Genomic DNA, 16,987 nt, shown 5'->3' with positions numbered 1-16,987 from the left:
CAGGCTTTTGTATGCACACAGCGCCGCACATGCATACATACAAACATATATGAAGATATACTTACGGATGCATGCCTGTGATTCTACGAAAATCGAAGTAACGCTTAGAAAATTAAGTTAAATATTTTTTTCGTAAGCGCAGTGCTGAAACACGAGTGGTACCGTAGCGACGCTTCTTTACGTTTTGTGTGTAGCTGTGTGTCGTATGGAAATAATTAAAATTAACTAAAGCTTCTGGAGCTTTAAAAGTATAATACAAAAATTATTTTCATAATTTAGAAAAAAAAAAATTATTTGGTATGAAGTGCTTTTAAAAATTAGTCTAAAACAATTATATACAATTTTTGACAGTAAAAATATTATTTAATTTGTTTTAATATTACAATAAACTTTTAATTAATTAATTACGGTGCTTTCGTATAATTATTGTATGAATAAAGTTTATATATTGTTTAAATAAAACTTTTTTGTGTAACAAAATGCAAAATAAATAGTGAAAATATAAAAAAAAAACCAAAAAACAAAGAGTGTGCAAAGCCTACTTGCGAGCTACAAGTGCAAAAAATATTTTCAAAGTGCAGTGATATATAAAAAATCAGAAAATAACTTATAGTAAATAAGAAATAAATAAAAACAGTAAATAAACTATTTGCCGAGACAATTTTGTGCATGTAAAGTAAAGAAAAATACATACAGTTATTTTAAAGCACATTTTTTTCAAACAAAAACACATTTTATTCAACAAATGAATTTCAAAACTAAATATTGAATATTACATTTTAAAATTAAAATAAAATTTATATAAAAAAAATTAAAATTGTATATAAAATTATTACTCATAGCAACAAAATTTTGCCCACATCAATATTTTCAACTAAATTAAAGTAAATAAAAATGCATTCATTGGTTAATTAAGCCGAATCTGCAAAATAAATGCATTTCCAAACTGAATACTCACAGCTACACACCGAGCGTCAAGCAGCAATCCTGTGTTTCAGCACTGCCGCCGTGCCATATGCATAGATACACAAACACATTTGTACAAATATCTATGCATACACGCACACATACACATGTTATAACACCGTTCTAATCTATTCTCTTCTCTATCTTTCTATTTTTCTAGGTCAAGATTTAGCGTTACGTGCCAGCGAAAGTGACAACATTGTGAAACCGGTTTCAGTACCTTAGCAAAACTAATCTATTTTCTCTTTTGTCTTTCTTTTTCGCAGGAAATTTCGAAAACCAGGATAAGGCAACAAGCTCAAGCTCTACAGAAAATCACATATTTATATATATGTATGTAAATGTATATATGCAACTAACAGCGTTCAAACTACCTGCAGGCGTTATTTGACTCGTAAGTTAGTATGGGAATAAGCCTTATGTCGTCGAAGCATAGCAAATTAACAACAAATCATCTGATCATATAGTTTGCACAACTTCCATAGTGATTATCATCCAAATTGTTGCATACATTACTATATTTAAAGCCAAAAACTCGCACTTGAACGAAGTTAACAGGGAAAAGATATTTAAATATTGCAAATAAGTATAATTTTTTTCTAAATATTGTATTTAACGTAAAATATCGAACTTCAAGCGTAAAGGGCTGTATTTTTCATAGCCAAGCGTAACTTGTTGCACAAGTGTATTTTTCACCTGTACTTTCAGATTTATATAATATACATACATACATATATAAAAATCTAAAATCTGTTGTAAAATTTTTGCAATCTATTCGTTAGCAAACACTGTTACAGCAAATAGAAATCACGAATTTGGTCACATATATTGTATATGTTCCACAAAACGCTGAAAACCCCCCAAATCTCAATATTTTTCTTAAAAACTCGACTTGTAGTAAAATCATATCAATTATAAAATGAGCGTGGCAGCGCTTAATACTATATAATTTTATGAAAGCTTGCTACATATGTTCCACAACTTCCACATAAGTGTGTTAAATGAAAAAACTCAATATTTTCGTAACAAAACACGGCTTAGAATATAATGATGGAAATTACAAATGTACTATATGTCGCGAAGCTTAGTTTTATATGTTTTTACGGAGGCTTGCTACAAATGTACATGCATATATGTTCCACAACATATATTTTTGAAAAATTCTTGAAGAATGTGTTAGTCACAACAAGCACAAAAATACAATTTTAATACAGGATTCACTTAAGAAAAAAATAATAATTTGCGCTGAATTGCAGTTTCTTTCAAATATTTATACTCTGAAGAGGGCATACACGCGAACTAGTGCCTCAGTTTTTGAGGTATTAATCAGAAATTTCGCACATGTGTTTAGCTCCTCAAAAAGCTGTTCATTTGTTGGAACTGCTGATATCGGATCACTGTAGGATATGGCTGCCATATAATTTGACCGATCGGTTCCTATAGTAGGGTCGGGTCCACGACTGGACCAAGGACTGTCAACTCGGCACTATTCCTCTAAATTACTTCGGTCATATTTTTATCCGCTACAGCAACAACAACCTATCGGATTCAATGCCTTGTATGAGAAGCGTTTTTATTTGATAAGATTTCTTCAAGAAATTTCGCATGGATAATTATCCGAAGCAACGATACAATTTCCGATCGGAATCAAGTGCTTGTATTTGATAATATTTCTTCAAGAAATTCCGGAAGGATGACTGCCCAAGACATCTATGCAATATTCGAAGAAATTATTGTGATCGGAATACTATAACAAATAGCTTTTAAGCTAACTGAACGATCGAAATTTTATGAAAAGCCTTTGTTTTTGACAAGATATCTTAACAAAATTTTGCACAGAAGAAATTGTTTAGATCGGACCATATATAGCTGCCATACAAACATACCGAACAAACTCGGGTTCTCTAAGGAATATTGTTGTTGTGGAAGTGGCAGAATTCTGCCAAGTTGACAGTTCTTGACCGGATAATAAATCCGGTTTCATTCCGGTTCCGTAGACCCGACTGTCGTGGGGACGGGGTTCTCTAAGGCATCTTTAAATTACTCAAAGTGATCTGAGAGGAGGGACTTCGTTAAAAATATTTTCTAATCTCTGAATATAATTATTTTATTTTTTATATTTTTATTTAGGTTATTGTTATTCCCACGTTATTATTATCATGATTATATTTTTGGCTATTATTATTTTATTACTATTAATTATATTAAATAGTAATAATAATGAAATAATAATAGTATAAATATTATTATTTTCTTATTATTACTGTTTATGCTATTATTGTTATAACTGTTATTAATAATTATATTATTTGGGCTATAATTGTATAATTGTTATATACAGCATTATTGTGTTTTAAGTAGCAAGCAGATTAAGTTAATATATAAGTTATTACAATTTCTTTTTTTAATATTTGTTTATACCTTAAAATTGATTTTATAGCATTTATAACATAATTGCAGGTTAATTATAGTCTAATTAAACATTCAATTTCAATATCTTTTAAATTTATATTTATTTCATTATTAATTATTTTTAATTATGTTTAATAATTTTTTATAATTTTTTTTTATATATTTTTTTTTGTGTTATATTCGATAAAATCATAAAAACTATATTAAACATTGTAAAAAGTTTAAATTTATTTATATTTATATTCTTTTGACAAAACACCAACATTCATGCGATTCATGCTGCACTGTGCCATAAAATATATTAAATACATAAAAAAAATCACGACATTGTTGTTTTATTTTCATTTTAGTTATACAACATTTTTTATATTATATAAATTTTTATAATTATATTTAAGCGTTTTTATTTGTTTGTTTTTATTTTTGTATTTTTATTGTGCATGCGAATTTTTGTTTAATTATTTGAATTTAATAATTAATATTTTTTTTAACTTTTATTTTTATTATTGTTAATGTTTAGACATTCATAGTTTAATAATAATATTAACCAATATAATTTTTTTGTACACTGCATGCTTAACCCCTTCACTTTACATACGCATTTAACCTCATTTCTTCACGCAGCATCAATTTCATACACATTTACATATATGTACATACATATGTTTGCTTTAACAGAAATTTAATTTTCATAAATTTTTAATCACACAATTTGCGTATTTCAGATTTTAGCCGCAAACCAGCGCAGCCGCACAAGGAGAACACCTCACCGCAAGGCGTCTTGATACAGAAATCATGTCAGCGTTCCATACTCAACACACACGGCGCCAAGCGACTCAACGTGCGCAACGCCAGCACAAGCGCCAGCGCCGCCATGCCGCCAGAAACTGCGACCGGGCTTGTCCCCGGATTGTCGCCGCAAATGCAAGCCGAGCGAGTTACTATGCCAGCGAATTTGAGTCGGAAAAATATGTCCATGACGGATGTGTCAGATATGCTCATCAATCTGTACAAAGCAAACGTAGCTAATGCACCAAAGAACCAACAGACTGCAGCACCCAAATTTAGACAAACTTCGCCGACGTCGGCTGAGGGTCACGAGCCATCGAGCATAGCGGCTATTGCCACCAAAGGCGCCGCCGCTGCAGTGAACGAGCCAAAAAACTTGCAAAATGATGAAATGTTGTTCGCTGCGAAAGAGGAACAACAACAACAACAACAACAGCAAAAGATGGCGGTACCGTCAGAGAATAACGGTACCGTTGAGCATGCAGCATTTCATCAAGCTACTGACAATGCAAATATAATGCAAGCTACAAACACAAACGCCGACAATAATTTGTACGGATTTGCTGCCGGCACAATGCCACCGTTAAATGCCATACCAACATCGGTAGTGGTGACACCGAATGGTGAGCCGCTCGATATAAAACCCGTTATAAATCCGACAACCGGACAGGTGATGCCCATGCTACCTAATGCGGGTCTCGGTGTCGGCTCCTCGGTGATTAAGCCAGTGCCCACATTGACCGATGCCCAAATCCCTTCTTTAGCGCCCTTGAGTAGTGCTTTGGAGCGCGCCAATGCACTCAACAGTCAAAATAATGGCTCACCAGCTGGTGTTATGCCCGCCGGTTGTGATGTCTTGCCACCGGCGGCCGTGCTGGCCGCAGCACTCCTACGTGATGGCTACAATAATTTCCAACAGCAATTGCGCACGCAAGAGCTGCTGAAGATGAACGGACCAGTCAATGCGAATAATGGTAATGTTGGTGATGCGAACGCCGCAAATACGTTTTCATCGAAAATATTGGAAAATTTTTTACGTCAACGACGTCTCAAATCGGAAAGCGCAGCCGAGAATACGGCAAATGAAATGGACGCCGGCGATGGCGATGACGAGGATGATTCACGCTATAACGGTTTCGAGGACATACACTTGGTCGAGGGTACCAAACCCACTTATAACAGCTCTTCCATGCCCGGTGTCTACCAACCGAGTGGCGCTTCTTCGTCCTCACCACATTTAACAGCCTCAAATACCGATTATATGTCGGACGACTCGCAAAAGTTCATGTTCGGTGCACATTCGCAGGCATTCCGCCATCTAGAGTACACGCTCGGCGTTGAAAACGGTGCCAACTCGTTTGGCGCGACGAGTAGCCAAGAGGGCGGCAATAACGAAAACAGCAATGAGGGTCCCGAACCCATTTACGAGTGTCGTCATTGTGGCAAAAAGTACCGTTGGAAGTCGACATTGCGCCGCCACGAGAATGTCGAGTGCGGTGGCAAAGAACCGTCGCATCAATGCCCCTACTGCCCGTACAAGTCGAAGCAGCGTGGCAATCTCGGTGTGCACGTGCGCAAACACCACTCGGATCTGCCGCAATTGGCGAGTAAACGGCGCTCGAAATACTCAAATAAATTGGACGGTGGCAATATTAGCGCAAATGCATCAGATGACTCATCGAGCAAATTGATCATTGATTGCTCGAAATAATGTTATAACGGTTAACGATAACCGAAAACGAAGAGACTGCGCGCATTTAATGTGAAACTTCAAAATATTAAAAAAAAACAATTAAGCGTTAACGGCACTTAAAATACCGTGAGTGTGCTGCAGTTTGAAAACTGCGGCCGCATAATTAGATACACACATACTCACACATGTATGCGCAGTTGCATACTTGTTGCATTTTCTTCAAAAATTTATATGTTATTCGTCGTTATATATACTTACATACATATAGACTTACATGCAGATATGCCTACATATTTGTGTTATGTAATTTAACGAAAATTTAAGACTGTTTACAATAAGTTTAACAATTAACTGAACCGAGATTATATACTCACTTACGTGCATACTTACATATTTTTGTTATACTAAGTTTATTACATACATACATTCAAGCATAATATTGTATGTTTTTCTTGAATTTATACTCATTACTTAACATTTTATGCTCTAAGTCAGTCAGTTGCAATAAAAACACTTTTTGCTTTATTTGACTGCTACTACATGCATGCATACGCACACACACATACTTACATGCGTGCATCTTAAGTAAGTGTCGTCAACTAGTTATGTGCCTTTAGTATAAGTATTTACGTCCATATCACTAAAGTAAGTGTTGAAGTCTTTACCTTTCGCGACAGTTTTTAAGATTTTATTACGCTTACCAATATGCAAGGCATTTTCGAATCTTTTTTTATAACTGTAACTTCATTTAAAAGCAATTCGAACGCAATAGTTGACTTGGAAAGTGAAATTGAGACATATTTCTCGAGCTTCTCGAGCCCTTAACAAGAAAGATTTAGCTACTAAAGTCGAAGATTATGAGGAGAAGAAAAAGAAAACAAGACGAACAGCTAAAATTAGTTTATTTGCAAGGTGCTTAGAGTATAAACAACATGATTTTAATTTTAGTAATCGATAAATACCTTAAAATGCTCGCTCTGGAATTTCGAAAATTCGTATTTGACTGTTATGTCTACATATTTTAAACGCGAATTAGTAGCATTCTGAACGCGTACATACATACATGAAGTCTATGTTGTTGTACATTTGTAATGTAAAGTGAATCGGAATCTGCTTAATAATAGAAATGTTTGCTGAATTACCTTTTCTGAACAAATGTTGCATGAAAATCGGTAAATTTTTGCGGTAAAAAAGATAATAATAAAAAATAATAATACAAATTTATAAAAAAAAATACAAAAAAAAATTTTTATTATTATAATGCTACTTAATATTTTAATAAACGATGAATTTTTGCAGTAAAAAAAATAATAATCATAAAATTAATTGAACACTTAATAATCGATTTCTCTTGTAAAAAAAAATAAATATAATAAATAATAATAATAATAGCAATAATAATAATAAATTATCAGCAATTGATTAACTATTTTTACTTAAATTAAAAAAAATTATAATTTATAATAATTAATCGGTTCTTACATTTTTTATATATGTACATATGTACATATAATAACCACCATAAAAAATTCATAACAACAACAACAATATCAGAAAAAAGAATTAATGATAAAAATAAAAAAATATAATAACATTTGTGTCACCTAAAAACTAAAAAAAAAAACGCATGAATGTAAAAATAACTGTAATAATGAAAATGATAAAAAATATTAATAATAATGAAAACAACAATAACAATTTATCACTGTTTGTTTATTATTTTTTTTACTTAAAAATTAAAAAAATAAACAACAATAAAAATGTCATAAAAAACAAAAATCAAAATTAAGATAAAAATAATAAAAAATGAAAATAAAAATTGTTATACTTAAAAAGGAAAAAAAAAAATACAATGCAACTGACAAAAAATATAAATATTACTAAAAGCACAATAAAAATTTATCAATTACGGTTTCTTAGTTTTTTAATATTTTTTTAATTTTTTCTAACTTAAAAATGCGAAAATAAAACAACAATAAAAAATAAATAAATAAAAAACAAAAATCATTAACACAGAAATCGTTCACATTTTCGCTTAAAAAATTTAATAAATATATACAAAAATTAATTAACGATGATAAAAAAATATACAATAACAAAAAAGAATTAAAAAACTAATAATAAAATAGCATTTATTTCATTTAAAAATTGAAACAATAATAATTATAAACTTAACTTTAATAATAAAACTGACAAAAAATAGTAATTATAATAAAAACTATAACACAAATTTATCACCTATGGTTTATTAAATTTTTCACGTGAATATTGAAACACTAAAAATGAAAAAATTAAAAACAAAAGTCAATAATAAAAAATCGTTCATTTTTTCGTTACAAAAAATATACATAATATGTATATGTATATGTATACATACATAATTTAACGATAAAAAAATATACAATAACAAAAAATAATATTAAAATATAATAATAATAATGAATGTAATAATATTAATAACAATTATTTAACTTAAAAATTAAAAAAATATTGACAAAAATAATATTAAAAAATAATAATAATAAGAATAATAATAATGAAAATAATAATATTAAGAAAAATTGTTTCATTTAACATTTAAAAAATATTATAAAAATTACAAAAATAACGAAAATGATTAAAAGTAAACTAATAAAACAACAACAACAAAAATGGTTGCCATTATAACTGATTAAAATTTCCACTGAAAATTAAAAAAAAAAATAATTATGAAACATAATAACAACAAGCAAAACAAAATAAATGAATAAGTAATAATTAAAACAGCAACAATTGTTTCCCCGATAATCGATCTTCAACACAAAAAAAATTAATATAAAAACTAATGGCAATAATAAAACAAGAAATAAAAAATAATAATAAAAGCGAAAATATCAAAAATTGTTTTCCTTGATAATTGCTAGTTTTTTGACGTAATGATAAAAAATAACAATAAAATAAAAATCATTATCTCTTATATCGATCTTTAAGACGAAAAAATCAATATAAAAAATAATGAAAATAATAAAAAAATTAATAAAAAAAAAAAATATAATAATAAAAGCAACAATAACAAAAACTGGTTTACTTGATAATTGATAGCTTTTTCACGCAATGATAAAAAATAACGATTAGTCCCTCGGAAATGACGAGGACATTTCATAGACTTCATTACAGTCATTTAAAAAATTTTAAATGATTTTTAACATATTCAGACTTAAATATATTTTAAATCTTTATAAATTTCTAATTACCACCTAAATAAGCTAAAATACATGCATGTACAAAAGTAATGCATTCGAAACCAAAGCCCAGCACTTACATACATTAATTGGGAGATTTTTTTTTCATACAAAATTATATAATTAAAATGAAAACTTGAAAAAAAAACATTTTTAGGTTAAGTACACTGTTGCAAGTGCAAGTATTATACTCATTTAAACATATATTGAAATAGTGCTTCACCATAAATAAATACCTTGTCGATTACGCTCTCAACGACTATAAATTTATAAGCATAAATTCAAAATTGTATCTACAAACATATGTATATGTAGATATTGCAAACAAGAAAAGCACTATATATTGTATAACCACTATCATTTAAACTTAAGTGATCTCTATGTAAAAATGTTGACTGAATTTTATTATTTATTAACAAGCAAGACTGAATAGCCTCTTTATGGCGCAAAAAAAAGTTTCCATTTATACATACTATACATACATACATATGCACAAATGGACATACATACATGATGAATGTCTCCACAAAAATTAAAAGAAAAAAAATTATATGATTTTATATAACTAGACACTTAGGTGTATGCATCTATGACTCTGAGTACGTGTGTACTAAAATTTATGTAAAACACACTTATGATTAAAAAAATACAACCAAATACATATGTTAATGTCGCTAAGTTTGTTTACCGCAAATAAATATAACTTTATTGAAATGTCTTTAATAAAGTATAAAAATCAATTAAGTCTTAAGTATTCTAAAATAAAAAAATCTCATTAGTTTCAACAGATGCACGACCACTTGAAACCTCCAAAAAAACTCTCCTTAAGTTCATTAACCGCATACTTTCTGACGCTGAGACTGCTGCTGCCCCGAAGCGTTACTATCATCTTTCGAGAACACATAACACCCGTCTTACGCTGAATTTATAATTCTTGAATGGACTTATAAACGGCTATCTCTCCGACTTTTCTCGCTTCCGCACTGCACGCAACTTAACACTCTCCCCCACTAAATCCACAGCGACCATATTCACAAACTGGACGTCGAAGGCAGTCGATGGCGTTAAAATTCCGACTATCAATAACCCAATTAAGGAGAGTAATGAACTCCTCTTCAGGCAGTTTCTGCTGGGGTGCTTTCTGCAGTCACCTGTTGGGGCGAAACCGCTTCCTAGAAGCATCAAAAGGTCGATAACATCAAATACGCCGACCAGACTTCGTACACGAATTACTTCCAACAAGCACTGACCGCCATTCACAGTGGAGCCATAAACACTTTCACCGGCTCTCTCTCAGTGAATGGCGTAGATGGAGTGCTCAAATCGAAGTAAACAAATGCGGACAAATCGTTCTTCATTGGTCATTACTGTGTGGTTTTCTTATTGTGATTGTTATGGCGATTCCATCCACACCGACGTATACAATGCGACATATTAATTTTGGCCCAACGATATTAGTATTCGAATATGATATAAAAATGCAAGATGCTTTGCTTTTAGCAGTTTTTTAATTGTATTTACAAACACACCGTTTATAAGTTAAAGGCAAAGGTATACATAAAATAATACATATAGATAACACATTCATTTAAAGTATGTATTTGAGATTATTGATTTAACAACGTGCATTTAAGATGAAATATAAAAATGTTGTATTTTGACTTGTTGAAAGGCGCAAATAGTTACGGAATGACATTTACTTTCCGGAATATACGAAACGGACTGTGTTGAGATTTGTACTGGTTTCTTTTCACTTATTTTCAATAGGAACATCCAATAGCAATACTAAGGAAATCCTCAAATCCGATTGTTATCGTGCCGTTTTGTTGAGTGTCTCGTTGTCTAAATGACTCCGTAAAGCGTTGAATTTGCACACACAGAACAATAAATTGATCCACAGACACTTCTTTATGATCTCTTGGATCGCTCTTTTTAACCAGAAAATTGATGAATTCTGGCGTGAATCTGAAGCCCATCTGCGAGAATGCTTTTTTATAAAAATGAAAATAAATTAATTAAAAGTTATTTTTGGACTTTATTCAGATGAATATGATTACCTTGAGTTAGTTCATTTTCATCTATGTGACCGCTGCCATCTCGATCATAGGTTTTAAACACCATTAACCACTGGTTTATGTACTCATAAAGCTTTTCGAATTCATAAATATCAATTGTACCGCTAGCGTCCTTATCGAACATGCCTGTTTAAAAGATAAGGAATTCAAATTATTTACAGACATTGTAAGCTAAATACTTATTCAAACAATTAGTCATGAATTCGATTAAGCCTCAACGATTTTTAATAGCAAAAATATTTTGTTCTTGTACTTTACTCTTTCAAGAATACAATGTGATATCCCTGCATACATTACATCAATGATTCAATTATTAATAATAAAACATATTAGCCAATTCGTTAAACTTTGTGAGAAATTCAGCATAAGGCATTGTCAGATTTGCAAAAATTATAATCAATATTGATAATTAACAGGATTTGGCCTGACTCATTTTTCTAATTGTCTGAGATGCGTATTCAAATATTTACTTACTAATCATTAACTTGCAAGCATTATCTGAAAAGTTTTCACCACGTCCATTCACCAATGCTGCTTTCAGTTCACTGGAATTTATTTTTCCGGAACGATCGCGATCGACCATATTGAACCATTGCTGTGCCTGTGGCGAGACTTGGGCGTTTTGTGGCGGAAAGGCACCGGGAGGTGCAGAGTAAGGATTGTAGCCACCAGGATAACCACCCTAAAATAATGTAATTAACTGCATAATTCTACTCTTAAAAATGTTACTTACGCCGTAAGACATAATGTTAAGTGTTAAATAATTGTTCAATTATATACAACAATTAACTTTCTTTAAATTGCCAGATGAACTTTCCGAACCAATTGTTTATGCCGAAAAATTCCTACGTAGGGTTGCATGTAGGTGATTAAAAGTTAAAACTAAAAAAAAAAATGTGGAACGTGTTAAAACGTTTTGGCAGCACTCCTAATAAATTTGATGGGTCAAGCATAATTTTTTAATTTATGATAGAAAAATTATAAATTCTTGCAACAATTCAATTGTTTTTATTTCATGTTGAAATTCATTAGTATAGTTTTTGGTAACACGAAAATATTGGTTGAAAATCATTACTTTGATAACATTTAGAGTAGATTTTCTGAATCATCCTATGATAAGTGCTGCCATTTCTTTTCATGTACATAAATCGAACAAAGAGTCGCATATAAGTACGTAGAAGTATCGATAAATATATTAAGATAAATTCGTTTAAACATTCAACTTTGTATTTGTTTTATAAAGATTTATAAATGATAAAATTTTTTAAATATGTATTTTTATCTATAGGGATTCACATTGATTAACCTTGTTTTCAGTTGTAAAATGTAGCATTATTTAATATGTATTCATAAGATAGAATCGATGAAAATCGATAAATTCTTGTCGTTTTGTAGTTGGAGATAGATTGTACGATTTTTGGTACTCATCACTATTTATTATATTTGAATCAAAACTTATAAACCACATCAAATCGTGTATAGCTAAATTTGTTAGTGTTCGTAAAAACTGTTTGTGAATATGGCAAATTTTGTTAATTTAGAAGTGTTTTCCAACTATCAGAAATATATCGACAATGAACAGGAAATTCGAGAGGTGGGGAAAACAAATTTTCATTGATATTTGCAACCTGAATTATAAAGTCTTCTCTTTTTTGCAGAATATCAGAATAAAAGTGCGAGAAATCGAGCAATTGGCCAAAGAAGCTACAATCCAACTTCAAATCATTCATTCAGATTTATCAAAGAGTATGTGTACATATTTGCTAATTTGAGAGATATCTGTATGAACATATTTTTTATAGTTGATGGTGCATGCCAAGCAGCGCGCAAACAAATAGCGTCATGTGCCGGTGTCTACAAACAATTGTCAGAGATCATTCCCCATGGACAGTATTACAGGTATGAAATTTGGCAAATACAAATTTACAGATATTTATACATATTTTCTAATAACAAAATCATATATAAAAATGAAAGGTACTCTGATCACTGGACATACATAACACAGCGTCTAGTGTTTTTAATTGCGATGGTTGTATATTTAGAAGCCGGTTTTCTGGTAAAACGCGAGACCGTAGCAGAAATGCTGGGTTGTAAGTAAACATGCTGTGCTATCTATTCACAATTTTATATTAATTACATTTTTCAATTATCACAGTACAAGTTAGTCATACAGAAGGCTTTCACTTGGATATAGAGGACTATTTAATGGGAATTCTTCAAATGGCTTCGGAACTATCTCGTTTTGCCACCAATTCAGTAACCATGGGCGATTACGATCGCCCCTTGAATATTTCACATTTCATGGCGAATTTAAATTCTGGCTTTCGTTTACTCAATCTAAAAAATGATGGTTTGCGCAAGCGTTTCGACGCCTTAAAATACGACGTAAAGAAAATCGAAGAAGTTGTTTATGACATCAGTATACGTGGTTTGCGCAACGAAACGACACAACCCACTGCAGAAGATACAGCCGCAAATGAAACCACCAGTGCGTAGGCGAAAAGTGATTCATGTGACATTGGTATACAAAATTTTATTAATTTCTCACACGTCTCATAGGAATTAAAGCAGACTTATTTTTGTGTTAAAAGAATAACTTGACAACGATTTGTGTTTTTTTTATATGTAATAAAATGATTTAGCTAACGTTTATTAAAAATATTGCTTTATAATTTAAACAAAAAAAAATTTTAAAACAAACAAAAATAAATAAAAATGTAACTATATGCAGCGCAAAATTTGTGTTTATATTCATGTTCGCCTTTGTAAAGTGTTTTCATAACATTTCTCCATGCGATAACCGATTTTAACCTTTTGAAAATTTAATGAAAAGATTATAGCTCTCATTACGATTTAAGAAACATTTTTCAAGTTCCTAAAGGGGTTTCAGAGCCGCTAACAGAAAAAAAGTATTTTTATGAATTGTGAATAATGCGAAATAAATAAATATATCTAAAAAATGTTGTATTAGAAAAAGAAACTAACACGCGAATTATTATAACATACATTACGGCGCTACACTCAAAAAAATGTTTAATAACATTCCGTACAAAATTTTAAATTTGAAACCTATAGCATCTCAAAGAAACAACTAAAATTTTACTATATTAAGCTTCTTTATAATCTATTTATTTGTTGTCGTATAATTGTATACAATAACCTATTAATAATATGTTAATGTTTTCCTTTGTTTTTGTAAAACTTCATGTGTGTTCGAATTTATTAATAATAATCAGCTTTAGTCACAATTTTATTGCAGCAGTTGCGCACTTTCTAACCGATAAGAATAAAATAATTATGTTCGTAATCAATGTTCTAGGTGAATTTTAGAGACTTCAGATTACGAATACGTATGTATGTATGTAGATGCTAGCGTAAGCGGCGTGACAATGACCAGCGCAGTTAGACTGATGCGTAGATACGAAAACGTGAAAGCCCTTTGATCTCTAGAATATGCATTGGAGTTTACCAACTATTTAAAAGGGTCAAAGATGCATATTTAATATTAGTATATACATATGTATGTGTACATACATATTTATGTATTTTACACTTACAACACGCGTCTTTTCTCCCAACGGAACTCAACACAAAATCGGTTACATTTAAAAAAAAAAAAAAAAAATTGAAGTAATATACATATGTACATACATCTCTTTTTACGTATGTACGTTTCATTTTGTCTAATCACAATCAACTACTCTTTAAGATTCAACAGGTTCAGTTTAATTTACTGTAACGTTGAGATGCTAAATTATATAATACATACATATACCAGTATACAAAAAGCTAATCCTTCTATGGCCTTTAGCAAATTTGTCATCACACGCAGATTTGCAATTTAGTTTCAAATTCAGCATAGCTTAATTAATAAATAATAATAATATTTAATTCAGTTTTCATTTTAGATAAGCATATCATGTGCCATTATTTTCAAAATACACACCTCCAAAACGAAGTAAGGGCAAACAAACAAATATAGTAAATATCTTATCCAAGTTTGTATGTATGTTCATAAGTGTAAACAAGTATGCGTCCATCGCAATATTCATGCTTTGAATACAAATACATCTTTAACGTCTATTCAGCTTTATTATATATACATATGTACATATAAATTTGTTTATTTTCTTGTTTGTCAGAAAAAACAATACTTGTCAGAGTTCAAAGTCCTACTGTCTTCTATGCATGTATGTGCATAAAATGTATATTTGCATGTAGTTATGTATACAGATCTGTATATGTATATCTATTAGCAACTCATACATCTCAATTGTTTAGTCTTCTCAACAAGTGCGCGAAAACCTCAAAAGTGCGATTCTCAAAGAGTAAACGCGTTGGTTGCTTTTGAAAATATGCGAAAGATTGCTATTGTTGTTGGTATACGTATTTCTAAACAAACCCTGCAGTAAATTAGACTGGCGCGTTGTTAAGTACTTGTTGGCATGAGTTTAAGCCTGGATTTTTAGCACTTTTGAATGCTTTGAACAATTTTAAAAATTATTGTATTATTTAAAACTTTTTAATTTTTATTTTAGGTTACAAAATTTTTGATCCCAGTTAATCCATATTGAAAAATTTCGTTTTATATCAGAAAAAAAATGTATAGCTTTTATATCAACTTTGTATTATTATTTCACATTCCAATAGCTAAATTTTCCATTTTTATTAATTCTTCATAAATTAAAATTTAACTTTGGTTGATTTTTAGGTTATTAAATTTTTAATATTAATAATACCATAGTTAAAAATTCGTTCTATGGCAGAAAAAGTAATTATAGTTTTCTCCAACAATTTTATATGATTAATTATTGTAAATATAACTATGTAATCTTATTAATTTATATTCCAATACATGAATTTACCATTTTTATTATTTTTTCCAAGCTTTTCTTATTATTTATCACTTTGCTAACAGAAAAAAATTATTATTTTTCACTCAATCAGCTGGTACTTTTTATTTCAATTTGCATCTAACTGGTCATGTCTGCTGACAATCACTATAACCATACCTTTTTGTCAGCTGTGCCAACCAGGTGTTAAGGAAAAAATTTTAAACAATTTTATGACAAAACGGCCTATAAATTGCGAAAATAAAGCAAACACAATAATATCCGACTTTATATATAGTTCTCGTTAGGGTATTTTTAACTTGCATACATACATTTGTACATGCACATGTACTTCCGCACGTGCATTGTGGTAAATGATGTGAAGTGGGAGTCGAAATCTTTAAGCAGATGTGCGATCTTGTTTAGGCAGCAGGCTTGAGCGATTTTCATTGCGGCTGAGACTTAGTTATAATTACAACGTTTCAAGGTGCTCATAATTGACTTAAACCTTGTAAAAACCTTCATTTGTAGGTTAAACTGAGTTTTACTACCAATAAGAATAAGTTTGGTCAAACAGTTAATACATGTATATATGTAAATATTAATGCATATGCATATACATACATACATATATGTTAATATTATAATATTATATACAATTTTTCCATTCTCAGTATAACAACTTGCCAAAGCTTTTAAATTAGTTTTACAAAAACAAGGCTTAACTTTTGTTTACTTTTATCAACAATTATTTACCAAAAGTCGTGCTCTTGTAAAGGAACTCAATATGTGTATACAACACAACAATATGTGACTTGCTTGAATGCACCTATAGGTAAATATATGTACATACATACTTATGTATACATCCACATGCTTCCAAATAGATAAAAAATTAAAGACGAAAAACTCAGTGGCGTTGTAAATGCACACGTCGTTTGCATATATGCACATAAGTATGTTTGTAAAGATGTAAAAATCTACATATTTACATAC

At 30.3% G+C, this 16,987-nt stretch overlaps 3 protein-coding genes across 10 annotated transcripts in view; 2 read left to right on the top strand and 1 right to left on the bottom strand.

Annotated features, from left to right (window-relative positions):
- The window catches only part of LOC105228910 (longitudinals lacking protein, isoforms F/I/K/T), a 126,647-nt gene extending 116,826 nt beyond the window's left edge, over nucleotides 1-9,821 (top strand). For all 7 annotated transcript variants that reach the window (XM_049452369.1, XM_049452366.1, XM_049452367.1 and 4 more), the window contains exon 6: nucleotides 4,104-9,821. In XM_049452369.1, coding sequence (XP_049308326.1) covers nucleotides 4,104-5,878 — 1,775 coding nt within the window. In that variant the 3' untranslated portion in view covers nucleotides 5,879-9,821. The remainder of the gene's footprint in view (nucleotides 1-4,103) is intronic.
- A 749-nt stretch (nucleotides 9,822-10,570) lies between these two features.
- Nucleotides 10,571-12,047, bottom strand: LOC105228913 (peflin). 2 transcript variants are annotated; one of them, XM_011208925.4, is made up of 4 exons: nucleotides 11,890-12,047; nucleotides 11,631-11,838; nucleotides 11,139-11,282; nucleotides 10,571-11,068 (listed from the first exon to the last, which is right to left on the bottom strand). In XM_011208925.4, exons 1-4 carry the CDS (start codon nucleotides 11,899-11,901, stop codon nucleotides 10,842-10,844), a joined length of 591 nt encoding a protein of 196 aa, XP_011207227.1. In that variant the 5' UTR covers nucleotides 11,902-12,047; the 3' UTR covers nucleotides 10,571-10,841. The 2 variants fall into 2 exon arrangements, with proteins under 2 accessions (XP_011207227.1, XP_011207228.1); XM_011208926.4 differs by having other exon boundaries at nucleotides 11,631-11,757; nucleotides 11,890-12,029.
- A 538-nt stretch (nucleotides 12,048-12,585) lies between these two features.
- On the top strand, nucleotides 12,586-13,875 carry LOC105228912 (translin). The gene is made up of 5 exons (XM_011208924.4): nucleotides 12,586-12,750; nucleotides 12,815-12,902; nucleotides 12,959-13,055; nucleotides 13,134-13,249; nucleotides 13,315-13,875. The coding sequence occupies exons 1-5, from the start codon at nucleotides 12,676-12,678 to the stop codon at nucleotides 13,653-13,655; spliced, it is 717 nt and encodes a 238-aa protein (XP_011207226.2). The 5' UTR covers nucleotides 12,586-12,675; the 3' UTR covers nucleotides 13,656-13,875.
- Nucleotides 13,876-16,987: the final 3,112 nt, after the last annotated feature.

This window comes from Bactrocera dorsalis, chromosome 3 (assembly GCF_023373825.1).
Source record: "Bactrocera dorsalis isolate Fly_Bdor chromosome 3, ASM2337382v1, whole genome shotgun sequence".
NCBI classification, from domain to species: domain Eukaryota; kingdom Metazoa; phylum Arthropoda; class Insecta; order Diptera; family Tephritidae; genus Bactrocera; species Bactrocera dorsalis.
This window is presented reverse-complemented; position numbering and strand designations above follow the sequence as displayed.